We start from the raw sequence: 13,400 nt of genomic DNA, 5'->3' as shown, positions 1-13,400 counted from the left end.
TCCATACACAATGCTCAGCAGTGATTTATATGTTCTCTGATTGAACTTATAGAGCATATACCCTGAGATCTAGTTATGATTTGTTTTTCCAACAGCTGAATTCAAATGTCAACCTGGGCGTTTTCAGTGTGGTACTGGCCTTTGTGCTCTTCCTCCATTCATCTGTGATGGTGAGAACGACTGTGGTGACAACTCAGATGAAGCTAACTGTGGTAAGGACGGAACATCTAAGAAGAGGTTTTTTAACTGTTTGTCATTCATTGCTTGATTCTCACTTATTAATCTATAAAACGCTGTGTCCAGTGCAGTGTTTTGTTTTCTGTCGATGGTAGCTACAATTTAGTGCTGAAACAATAAGACGATTAATTAATTTGTTGTTTACCAGAAAATGAATCAAGATCATTTTCAGTAGTTCATTTTCAATTTGTTTGAAAAATGTATCATGAAAAATCATATCAATTCAACCTGGGACATTTTATTAATGTCACCTTGGGTTCTTATTACGTTTTGGCTATCCAATTTTTACTGTTTGTTAACATTTCATAGTCTAGATCATTTGAAAAAAATAGTTAAATTAAAGCCAACTGTTTTTGTTTTCATTTGCATTCACTTCAATTTACTCAATACAAACTGAAAATTTTAAATGCTTCATTAGCAGGCACTGTGTGTTTACAAAACCTTCAACAGTAAATGTAAGAGTTTTCATAAACTGGCTATATTGTAGGTTGAATCACAGTCAGTAGTAATAGTTTAAGTGTTTGGCTTTGTTTGGACTCCTTCAAATGTCTTATTGATGCTACCTCCCGCTGCTCCTGCCCCATTTCTCTTTCAGAGACATACATCTGTCTGTCAGGCCAGTTCAAGTGCACCAGGAAACAGAAATGTATCCCTCTTAACCTGCGCTGCAACGGTCAGGACGACTGTGGAGATGGAGAGGATGAGACAGACTGCCGTAAGCCACTGCATTATTACTTCAAGACTTATTGTCTTTTACTCCGGGTAGTTTATGAATATATCCTCTGTTGAATCAGTCTGCCTTAACATTGCAGATAAATAACAAGCTAAAAGTCCAGTTTAGTTTAATCAATATTGTTGTTTAAAAGATGTAATCTAGTGGATTCAGATAAATTACCGAAATTGTCTTTTTTTGACATATTGAATTTATTAACGTGTTTGGACAGACTATATGTCGACATCAACATTATGTACTAATGCAGACATTAAGAATTCCAAAGGCAGCCCTTGTTATTAGCTGTTCCTGTGAAAAGGGATTAGATATTAATCACACACAGGATAAGAACAGCTTCTCTTTTCCGTGATGTAACTCACCAGAATATCACACCCCATATCACACCCAGTCTTTGAGACTGCTGTATTTGTCTTGCATGTGATTGCAAGAGGGATCAGAGTGGGGGAGAGAATGCAAGAAAGTGAGGAGGAGAAAGAGACTTAGAAAAAAAAAGGCTTTAATTAAAGTGAAGCTAATCACTTCACCCCTTCTTAGACATCCGCAATGATTGGATGTGGTTGTGAATGCACTTTTGTAATGAGCACTGCACCACTGGAAATTAAAATGCTATCTGAAACAATGTCAGGTTTTATAACAAGCAACTAGTTGCTATAATGACCCAATGAAACGATATGCAAGGCTATTGGAGAAATATATTGCTGCCTCACTGGTTCTTATATCACTTTAGTTTTTATGAACACTCACCAGATTACTCTGGTCAAATCTACCATTCCAAACACACTGCCTGTCTTTTTGGGCACAGCTGAAAGCACCTGCTCCCCAGACCAGTTCCAGTGCAAGGCCTCGATGCACTGCATCTCCAAGCTCTGGGTTTGTGATGAGGACCCCGACTGTGCAGACGGGTCAGACGAGGCTAATTGCGGTGAGTTGTTGAAGCCCACTTCACCATAAATCACACCACTTCTCTTATTTTTTCAGTTAAAGGGGAGAGGAATCTGATTTAATCTGAATTAATTTTCCACTTGGCTTCACTCTGGTACTTCTATGTGTTCTCACCGCCTATCGCATGATGTGCTGAGGCAGAATGCCCTGAAGGACAGCTGTCCCTTTCATCTGGAAGAGCTCAGCATTATGATCTCAGTTTGCCTGGCATTTTTTAAGCAGCTGTCAGTCTTAAATGCTGACCTCACACACAGAAGCCATTATTACTAGGGCAGGGCACCTTGGGAATCTTTCCAGCACTATGCACCAGGATTACATCTTCTTGACATGCCCCTGCAGGATAGAGAGAGTTCTTCGATCAGGACGACTCCACAATAATGCAAAGCTCAGTAAAGTTTTATCACAAAGATTTTTACAGTTTTCCCATCAAAGAGATCAAATATATGGTATCATCCCCCATGGTGCATTGGGCCACGTGTTTTTGATTCATAGGTGTGACATTTAAAGAATGTTAAATATTATTGGTAGTCCTATCAGCATATGTGTCATTGTACAACATTGCAATTTTAGTATTGTGAAAAAGTATTCATGCTTTAATGTTTGATGAGTCACACTATCTCTCAACAGACTCCTTTGTGGTTTTAGGTTGGGTTCATGTGGAGGTTTTGCGGCTGCTTAAATACCAATTAACTTGAGAAGGCTCTGATGTTTTCTTGCTGTTTATCCCACCTTGTGTAGTTTACTGATGTTTGACTTCAGTCCCTCAAACTGAATTATCTGCAGTGTTCGTGTCATCCGATTTTTTATCACCTATAAAGTTCTCACCACTTAAGATCACTCAAAGGCGATGCTGCCGCTCTATAGCTTTCTTATTTTTTTTACTTTGCATTACCTCGGACTATTTAAGGAAGTTTTGCTTGTTAGCACCGTAATGAGCTCTGACTTAGAAGGGAAATATTTTCTTTCCTGCTTCACATCTTTTATATGCTGTTAGTGACTGACTGAGCTGCTTCCTAATGAATTGCAGCCTTGCGTCCTCCGCTGCTGCTCTCAGCTTCCCCTCCTGATTCTCTCCTCCTGCTGTCATGTTGGAAAGAGATCCAGGCAGAATCTGCCACCCTCCTCTTTTGACTCATCTCTTCCCTAACTGATAACAGCGTTACCTTGGCCATTATCCCTGATGATGTCTGAATTGAAATTACTTTTTAAAAAGGTTTGACTTTGAAAACCTATTCTGAGGAAGTGTTGCTGGAGCAAATATCAAAGCATCTGTTTTCTGTGTAATGAATGCAAATATGTTGGATAATTCTGGCCATTAAGGTTTAACACTAGAATGCCCAATTTAAGACTGAAATACTTCAGGACCACAATTGACTCTGAAAAGTCATTTATTTTAATTGTGTGATTGGCATTTTGTAGCCTGGATACAGACCTCTGACCACATCTTTGACTTCTTCAGTCTGACTATCAGGCTCTGTATTTTGAGAGGAAACATTATCTTAAACTTAAGTCCTGTGATCAATTTACTTACTTTAAGCTTATATGTTCAAGATGATTAGGGTCATCATTTTAGTTTTTTCTGTATTAAAAAGTTTTATGAGCTATTCACAAGATATAAATCTGTGAACATCAGTGTCACTTTTGACATTTTAAATAATACTTACTTAAATCAATAACATTAAAGTCAAAGAAGTGACAAGCTGATATGAAGACAGTTGACATCAGCTGCTGTCAACACATCACTGTCATATGCACTGGTACTTGTTGGCACCGACAGGACACTGAAACAGAAGCACAGTTTGGGGTGCGGATATCAAAGCCAAAATCAAGTGCTTCAGCGTGTGTTGTGTTCTGTAATTCTCTTGGATGTTTTCTTGAAGAAAGTTCAATTTTGCCAACGTCTTGTCACAAATTCTGTTGAGGGTGATTGGTAGCACAGTCAGGTATTTCATCTTACCGGATGTTAGCCTCCAGAGTGCACACTGCGTTTTGAACTCGGTGTCAGACTTGCTTAGGGAAACCCTGAGGAAACCATGATTACTACACGTAGAAAATATGATAGCTAGCACACTATTAATATTCATACTCTTTGAAGCCATTTTCATCTTCGTGTTTGTTTGCTCCTGATGAAAAAGATGAAAAGACCTGTGGACCTCATGAATTCCGCTGCGAGAATAACAACTGCATCCCAGACCACTGGAGGTGTGACAGCCAGAATGACTGCGGAGACAACTCAGACGAGGAGAACTGCAGTGAGTACCTGACTCCTCACTCTCTGGCAGCTCAGTTTTGTTCGTCTATATACACTGTTGACGTTTTTACACGCACTTAGGCAGTGAAGAATTGGACTTCTCTGAAGACACCCGAGTGCCAATCCCACCACCACCACACCACCTCTCTCTCTCTCTCACACACACACACACACACACACACACACACACACACACACACACACACACACACACACACACACACACACACACACACACACACACACACACACACACACACATATATCTGTACACCTTGGGTGATTCTTCCCACTATCGACGCAGCCAGGCTCAACTCTTTCTTTAAAGCATTCTCTTATTATCTGTGCTGTTTCTCTGAGCATAACGTGAGGCTCAGACTCCTGAGCTGTTGATATCATCTCCTCTCTGTATTGTACCAAGCTCATATTCCCATTTGTTTAGATATTCATCATCACTTTTAGAAGAAAACTTTCATTTACTCAGGAAATGACACCGGTAACCCACCCAATTAAATATCTTTTTTACATATCTTTTGTGCATTCAAGTCCCTACTGCATGTGTGTAAGTGAGAGAAAGAGAGTGGAATTGTTTGCCGGTACATCATATGACTATGTGCATGCCTTCTGTGTGTTTTTGCTGAGTATGCATCATTTGCGTGGTTTATAAGATGATTATTCCCCCATACCTATTAATGTCACTTAAGATGCAAATAAAAGCCATTCAAGTGTTGGATGGCAAAGAATTAAGCAGGTGGACCAGCAGACAGTGGAGAGGCTGCTAAATCAGATTTTGGTGCAATGCCTGCTGGGAGTCTCTTTTGCAGCACAACTCATAACACACACACTGCCTTAGCTAACAGTCCATGATAACAAGGGGAGGACCCAGGCATTGGATCTGATGCAGCTGTTTAGCTGCGTCCTAATATTGTCCTCGGGGACAGGCTTTCACTAAATGGCAGATACAAGCTTTTTGGCTTCAGGAAGTATGCCGCCCCCTCCATTGTGAGAGCTGCAATGAATGTATTTACATCTTGATCAGCTTGGGCAGTTTATTTCACTTCTAATACAAAATGACTCTAATTAGCTAAAATGATGGTTTGGCCAACACTGAACATTTGGCAGATCAGGGGATGTACGTTTGTTATGCATACTGCTGGGAAAAGAAAGTCTGACAACATTTTGTATCCGTTTTTTCCCAACTTCAGAGCCAGTCACCTGCAACCACAAGGACTTTGCCTGCGCTAACGGAGACTGCATCTCCTCCCGATTCCGCTGTGATGGAGACTATGACTGCCTGGATAATTCAGATGAGGCCAGTGTTTGAGATATGTGTACCACTTACTTATTAATCAAAGAGGAAGGTAAAACCCACATGAGTGCTGCTAATGAGGCATAGCTATTAGCAAGGCACTATATTAAGAATAAAATACTGCAAACTTGCAATAGCTCCAAAAGAAGAAACCTTCTATATCAACCATAAGCATTTTGGACATGCTGTCTTTTCTTTCGAGCAATGAATAGGAATCATTCCAAACATTTATTGAACCATGTGTTAAGCATTCTGTTATCAACTAGTATAAATTATACTGGCTACAAAAAGTACTATTGTAAATACAATTGCAAATTCACAGTGTACACAGACAAAATAACACTTATCTATGAATACTGTGATGTAGGGTTTGATCTCTTGAAAACGTGTGTTAGTATCTGAGCACACACTAAATATACCAATCAGAGAGGGAGATTAAATTGGACAAGCATATTGCCTCTTGCAAAGAAAATAATCCCATTCTCGACATATATCATTGTGTTGATCCAAATCTACTCGTCATGGTCGCTATATTCCACAATGCTGGACTGAAAATATCACTGATTGTGTGTGAATTATTGTACCATCAAGTACATTAGTGCGTGAAATACCTTGTGTTTCTTTGCCTCTGAAAATCCTAATCCCCCAAGCCTTTCTGCAAAGCAAAGAGTGCTCGTTTTGTTCATAAATATGCTTGAATATCTTAATTTAAGAACCTTCAAATTGCCATTGTAATTTTATGCTCCCGTAATATGTGAGAAAATTAACTTAAATGTGCCTTTATCAAGCATTGCATGGTGTAAAGAGATTTTTTTGCAAAAAATGCTCAATCAGTGGTAATGATGCACTGCAATGCATAATTCAAGGACAAAGGCTTATTATTACAAATCGCTATTCTTCTAAATGTATTGCTCTATTCAACATTTGCACAATATTTATACATGAACTCCGTCTCCATGCAAAGCAGTGCAACCCTAATTAACCCTTTATTATGTGTCTCCCCATGCAAGCCTTCTGGGTCAGTGCAGGCAAATAGTCTCAAGAAAGAAAGTCACCTTTCAATTAGCATTAGAATACCCTGTGATTATTCAGTGTAGTTATTCATAGAGGCCATCATGGGGTAGATTTTTTGTACTAAAACAGAACAATTTTGAACCTCTGTTCTACTATTATAAACCGATTCAATGTACATTAATCCCTCAGCTTTCAAAGTTTATATATTTTGAACATGTTTTGTATTTACAGTAGTTCTTTTCTTGCTGATTTGCTCAGTCACCAAAAGTCTGTATGTTAAAGTCCAAAGGATTTAAATATTACAGCAGTTTTCTTCATCTATATAAAAGTACTGCATGTTTATAGTAGGAAGATCAATGTCACATAATGTGCTTGTATTTAAACTGAACCCAACATGTCATGAACCTCCTTGATATGTTGTGAGTGGATAGGAAAGTGCACAATAAATGAAACATTCTCTGAGAGACTACTGGCCCAGGTCCTAAAGCAATTCATAGAGCACATGGGCCTCTTCACCTATTCAACCATTTTCAAGCCCTGAAGTCCTAAAATAATGCCTCGAGGATAGAACAGTTACATCACCAGTGGTACTTTCAGTGATATTTCTCAGCTATAAAGTGTTTTCTGCTTACAAATAACGTCCACTGTATAATAATCCTATTATGCTGGTTATTGTCTACCATATAGTTATGTTATTTCTTTACTCTTTGCGTTCACAGAAAGGCTGTGAGGCACGCTGTGCGGATGACCAGTTTCGGTGTCTCAACAACCTCTGCATCTCACTCAAGTGGCTGTGTGACGGCCAAGAAGACTGCAAGATGGGGGAAGATGAGAAAAACTGCCAGGAAACAGGTACAAAATGAATGTCCTCTTGTTTTTAGAGGAATTGTATATGGTGTACTGATTTGTAATTCTGTTATATCCACTACTTGGTGCATAAAACATCGCCTGTTTCTAAACAGTCATTTTATTTTTATTTATTTTTTCCGTTATGGGTGAAGGAAGAGGTTGTCTTGGCAATGTTAATAGTGACAAATTTCAAAACTTTTCCTTGTCAATGTTAAAAAAAAAAAGTTAACAGAAAGTTTACATTATTTCATACTCATAAATCTATTATGCTTTTAACATTGGCCTTATTATCGTACCACAATAACTCAGAACGACTGAAGGAATGAAGAAATTACTTCATTTTTCTGCTTATTACTGGCCACAAACTGTGAAGCACTTTTTCGCAGAAAGTAGAATGACCTCAGCGACATCATGAAACTGTATTTAGTGACATGTTCCAGTAATTCCTCTCCGAGAAACTACATTTTCAGTCGGCCTTACCTTCGTGTGGAGTTTTCTGAACTGAAAATATCTCAGCTGAGTGATTTCTAGTTGGGAAAAGGCACAGTGTTGACTGATATACTTTGCCCTTCTCCAGTAGCCCCTTCATGTTCAGTGAATGAGTATGTGTGTGCCAGTGGAGGGTGCGTGTCAGCCAGCCTGCGGTGTGATGGACATGACAACTGTCTGGATGGCTCAGATGAGGTCAGTGCAGCTTCACACGATTCTGGAAAAAAAAGTAAAGCAAAAGATTATTTGTTTTGTTGTGTTGTCCTCTGATTGCAGCTGACATCATCACTAGAACAGACGTCTGTGATGATTTACTGTGTTTCTCTGCTGACAGATTGGATGTGTAAAGGAGTGCAGAGAAGATGAGTTTCTCTGCCTAAACCGGGCCCACTGCATCCCTCGGCGCTGGCGCTGCGATGACGTGTTGGACTGCATGGACCACAGTGATGAGGAAAACTGCAGCCCGGGTCGGTATGAGTGTGACCCCCCCCCCCCATGACTGTGTTTATGTGTTGTGGTACGATTTTAAAGACTGATATTTTTCATCATATGGGGGGAAAAAAGGTTTCTCCTATGCTAGCTCAACTCTTACACCGCGTACAGCATTATTGAACGGATAAGTCATGTGAGCCATTTCAAAGTATTTAATATAAAGGAGACATAGATAATAATATCTGGTAGGTAAGGTGAGAGCACGTGGCAGGGATAGGAATTGTAAATACAATAAGAATGAGTGATTTGAATTGAGATTAATCGGTTTAGATTTTTGAGGCAAAATGAATCAAGGCTCTCTGGATCACTATGTTAAATGATATGTCATTCAATCCTGTGATAGACAGTTTTTTGAGTCCAACCTTGAATGAAATTATCATGTTGAAATACTTTTTTGTGTAATTGCAGGTGCTTTCTTCTGCCGGGCTGATGAGTTCATTTGCAACAACACCTTATGCAAACTCCACACGTGGGTGTGTGACGGCAAGGACGATTGTGGAGATAACTCTGACGAAGACTTAGACATGTGTGGTGGGTTGAAAGTGTCACTCACAAGGTTTTCCTTTTGAAGAAAGTTGATGCATATTTTATAAACCACTACTATTCTATTTTGCAAAAGGGAAAATGTCATTATCTTTTCAAACAAGAATATATCCATTAACTTTTTGTGGCTTTTCATCTCCAGCTAAGAATCCCTGCCCTCCTACAAGGCCATTCCGTTGCAGAAATGATCATGTGTGTCTGCGCACGGACCAAGTCTGCAACAAAGTGGATGACTGTGGTGACAACTCGGATGAAGACGAGTGTGGTAAGCACAAAATGCACAAATAGAGATCTGATTTAAAATCTGCACCAAGCAAGCTTTTATGTGAAAATGCAATTACAGCTATTGTCATTTTCTTAAAACAGAGTGCAGAAGTCTGCTTCTATTATTTGATAACCATGCTCCCCTGATGCACTTGTCCTTGACCCACAGGAATGACATACAAACCTTAACAGCGAATTCCGAACTGTCCTCCAAATCTGTGGCTCCCAACTGTTTTTAGCTTGTGAACCCTGAAAAGAAGCTGTGTTTACCTGCGACCCCTCGTCACCTTTTCTATGAGTTGAAATTTAGAATAAGAGAGTGATTTTCTATCTCAACTTGTTTAACCCACATAACACACATTATTATTTTTCTAACTTGATTATCATTCAGATGTATCTTATGTCTTTCTTACTTATGACCCTTTGGTATATAAAACATGGACCAGGTCGATAAATGTGAGCAAGCCCAGCAGTTTTTTCTGATGAAATGTTAAAAGGGGTCAAAGGTTAAGCCTGATGTCTAATGCAAAAGATGTGTATAATTGCATGACATTCACACACACACACACACACACACACACACACACATATATATATATATATATATGTGTGTGTGTGTGTGTGTGTGTGTGTGTGTGTGTGTGTGTGTGTGAATGTCATGCAATTTATACAGTCCTGCACAGTTTGAAATTATGGAAAAGATATGGGATTTAACATTTCTGTTCATACCAATATTTTTCATACCAAATTATCACCTCAGAGGCTGCATTGTAAAACATTTGGTGTATTTAAGAATTTTTATTTTTTTTGGCTGGGATTTTATGTTGAAAATGGCTTTTATCTTCCCTGGTTTGCCCGACAGCATAACAGCTGCCGGCCCTCTTTTAGTCTCTCGACGTGTTTCCCCAACACAAGCCTTGTGTGACGATCACACCGAGCCGACAGGAGAGGAAGGGAAAAACCACTTCCCTCATCCTTCACTCTTTCATTCCTTCTGTCCTCAATTCATCTTCCTCTCTGATTCCATTGAGACATCCATCCATCTCTTACCTCACTCCATTACCTCTCACCATTGTGTGCTTCTTCCCTCCATCCATCCTTTCAATCTCACCTTAATCCAACTGTTCCCTCCATCCACCTCTGTGTCACCTCATTTTGTTCTTTCCCTTCCTTCAAACTCTCATTCTTCTTTGGTATAAATCGCTAGGATAGAGGAAAGCTGTACAGTAAATTCAAGTAAACTGATGTTCAAAAACTAAATATGCAAAAGTACAGTATATTAGGATATATATTAGGATGCAGTTTTTAGGATAAATAATTAGCAACTAACAGCTGTCTCAATCATTTATTTTGAAAACTGCTACAAATGGACTGACCCTTATATAGATTCATTATTAAAGTTTAAACATTTAGAAAGAATAGGTTTTGTTGACAAAATTATTTGATTATCAGCAAGTATCATATTTATTTTTCAATACACAGTGAAGAAAAAGTGAAAGTAATATAGGTAAATAATTGTCAATAAGCTTTGTACCCATTAGTGCACATTTCAGAATTTTTATCTTCCACTGAAATATCTTTTGAACTGAAAGCATTATATTTACATTTTAATATTTGGTACTGCGTGACTTGGGTTATGAGTTTTTGTTGTTCTTATCAACCAATTCTGTGTGTACTGAAGCAGAGGTGGTGGCCGGAAGACCTCGTCCTTGCGGGAAGACAGAGTTCACCTGCAGTAACCAACGCTGCATCCCAGTCCAGCTGCAGTGCGATCTCTTCAGTGACTGCGGCGATGGCGGATCGGACGAGCAAGACTGCAAGGCCTGTAAGTACAGCGCCAGTTGGCTTGAGCCAACAGATCAAAAGAGCGTTTGGAAAAGATGAAAAGTTCTAAATGTCACCAATGATGTTGTCAAGAACTATAGCAATCTTCTATTTTAAATGTGATGTTTTGTTATTTATGGTAATATACTGTATGTATGCCTTTTGACGTGTGCTGTGTACTTTATGAAAGAAGATGCTGCCCTCTCTGCTTTTGCACATCAAAAGAAACACACAGCAGGTATCTAAGAAGCAGAGGACTGATGTGTAATCAAAGTCATGTCTTTATTTGTAGCTTCCAGCGGAGATGTATGTGAAAAGAAAACAAATCCATGTGGAGAGGATGCGATTTGCAACCAAACAAATGCTAATGCAATATGCCAGTGCAAACACGGCTTTAAGAGGAACCAACAGACAGGCCAATGTGAAGGTAATGTATGATCAGTTTCATTGTTTTCTTTCCCCTATTTTAACATTTAACGGTACAGCATTTGTTAACAGTTTCTACTGGACTGATGGGTTAACAATCTATTTTCCTTAGATCAGCCAGGTTAAGATAACGGGATAATTAAGTTGCAAATACTGTCAGGTGTGAAATATATGTGTCTGTTGGGGTTAATAACTTATATTACCTAGTAAAATACATCTGCTGAGAGCAGACATGCCAGTTCTCAGCAATGAAAATGGTAAAAATGGACACAAATAATGTCTCAATTTCAGTGTCAAGTCCTGTCACAACATATCAAACTAAGGCCTCTAGTTTCATGACAATACACTTTGAGTCTTTCCCATTATGTGGAGAACTCAGGGCACAAAGACCCAGAGTCCCCATAGCATTAAGCTACTATAAAAAATATCATTAAATGTTGATAATCTAGAAAATAATGTATGTTGCTACATAATATGACTCTTCTGTGCTTGAATGTATTTGTCATGTATTAACCATCATCTGAAAACATAAATTGTTTTCTAAAGCAATCGGTTCCTAATTTTAAAGAAAAGCAAATCTTTTTTTTTTTCAGAGATAAATGAATGCCTACAGTTTGACACATGTCCTCAATACTGCACAAACACTAAAGGATCTTTTAAGTGCACATGTGACCGGAATTATAAGGAGATCAATGGCAAATGCATAGCAAAAGGTATGATCTTAAAGTTTAATATCAAACATCCTTATGTGCACTCTGCTAATTTGGTGATATGACCGCATTGTAAATTAAGTATTAATGGTAAACTGTATTTGTATGCACTGTGCTTTGACTGTTGTCTAATACCCATGATGACATTTAGTCAATTTTCTTTTCTTTTCTTTTTTTACATATTAATAACTCACCCTGCAGGACCAGAAGATCGAGTGCTCTACATTGCAAATGATACTGAAATCCGAAGTTTTCTGTATCCATTTAACCAGAGCCAAGGACACAAACTGCTCACTCACATAGAGGACAATGCCCGCATTATTGGGATGGATGTTCTGTTTCACCACCAAAACTTTATCTGGGCAACCCAATTTAACCCTGGTGGAATTTTTTACAAAGACAATCTAGAGAGAAGTCAAACTAAAACAAATGTCAGAAACATTGTAAGTATATCTAATTATTGTTTTTGTTTTTTCAAGCATCATAGCAATTCGGTGGTTGAGAAAATATTGTTTGATAGCTTTTTAATACAAATCTATTCCCCAACAAATCTGTAATATGTCTAGTTATGTCTTCTTACCACAGATATTTATAAGCATTAACGTTATAATTGCTATGATATTTTTTGTCAATTCTAAAGACAGGTGATAAAACTACATGTTAAGTATTTTCTTACAGTAAAGACTGCACTATACAAAACGGTTCCTGCTATGTCTTTTAATGCAACACACAAATGTTGAATAGACCACCTGACTTTGCGATTATTATTGTTTACAGTGTTCGGACTTCCGTCGTCCCAGAGACATTTCTGCTGACTGGATCACAGGCAACATCTATTGGACTGATCACTCTCGGATGCACTGGTTCAGCTATTACACAGCCCACTGGACTAAATTACGATATTCCATAAATGTGGGGCAACTTAAGGGACCAAATTGCACCCGCTTGATTACTGACATAGCAGGGGAGCCGTACGCCATCGCTGTGAACCCAGCCAGAGGGTAAGTAGTGCACAGCTGTGTTGTAGTATAAACATTCTGATATATCTGGTATGTAGTTTTTCCTCCCTATTATGGACATTATCTCTTCAATCAACACTTACGCAACATGTCATGCCAAACATTCCCTGCTTTTTCCACACAATAAAAGCCGTTTATTGTGTGAGAGTTGTGATTGAGATGCTAAATCAAGGGTTGAGAAAAACATTAAGATATGGACTTTTTTCTCCAATACCTTAGGAAAGCAGTGTTTCTTGAAAAATGTCATAAATTAACTATTTCTTTATGGTTATTGGAAATGTAAGCATTTTATTAATTA

At 38.5% G+C, this 13,400-nt stretch overlaps 1 protein-coding gene across 1 annotated transcript in view; it reads left to right on the top strand.

Annotated features, from left to right (window-relative positions):
- The window catches only part of lrp1bb (low density lipoprotein receptor-related protein 1Bb), a 169,522-nt gene that overhangs the window by 134,710 nt on the left and 21,412 nt on the right, over positions 1-13,400 (top strand). The window contains exons 64-78 of the mRNA XM_054615828.1: positions 96-212; positions 833-952; positions 1,773-1,892; positions 4,048-4,164; positions 5,369-5,475; positions 7,206-7,338; positions 7,913-8,019; positions 8,159-8,291; positions 8,725-8,847; positions 9,002-9,124; positions 10,808-10,948; positions 11,240-11,374; positions 11,967-12,086; positions 12,285-12,526; positions 12,861-13,084. Coding sequence (XP_054471803.1) covers positions 96-212; positions 833-952; positions 1,773-1,892; positions 4,048-4,164; positions 5,369-5,475; positions 7,206-7,338; positions 7,913-8,019; positions 8,159-8,291; positions 8,725-8,847; positions 9,002-9,124; positions 10,808-10,948; positions 11,240-11,374; positions 11,967-12,086; positions 12,285-12,526; positions 12,861-13,084 — 2,062 coding nt within the window. The remainder of the gene's footprint in view (positions 1-95; positions 213-832; positions 953-1,772; positions 1,893-4,047; positions 4,165-5,368; positions 5,476-7,205; positions 7,339-7,912; positions 8,020-8,158; positions 8,292-8,724; positions 8,848-9,001; positions 9,125-10,807; positions 10,949-11,239; positions 11,375-11,966; positions 12,087-12,284; positions 12,527-12,860; positions 13,085-13,400) is intronic.

This window comes from Anoplopoma fimbria, chromosome 16 (genome assembly GCF_027596085.1).
Source record: "Anoplopoma fimbria isolate UVic2021 breed Golden Eagle Sablefish chromosome 16, Afim_UVic_2022, whole genome shotgun sequence".
Lineage (NCBI taxonomy): Eukaryota > Metazoa > Chordata > Actinopteri > Perciformes > Anoplopomatidae > Anoplopoma > Anoplopoma fimbria.
The sequence above is the reverse complement of the archived record's forward strand: the minus strand, read 5'-3'. Positions and strand labels throughout refer to the sequence as shown.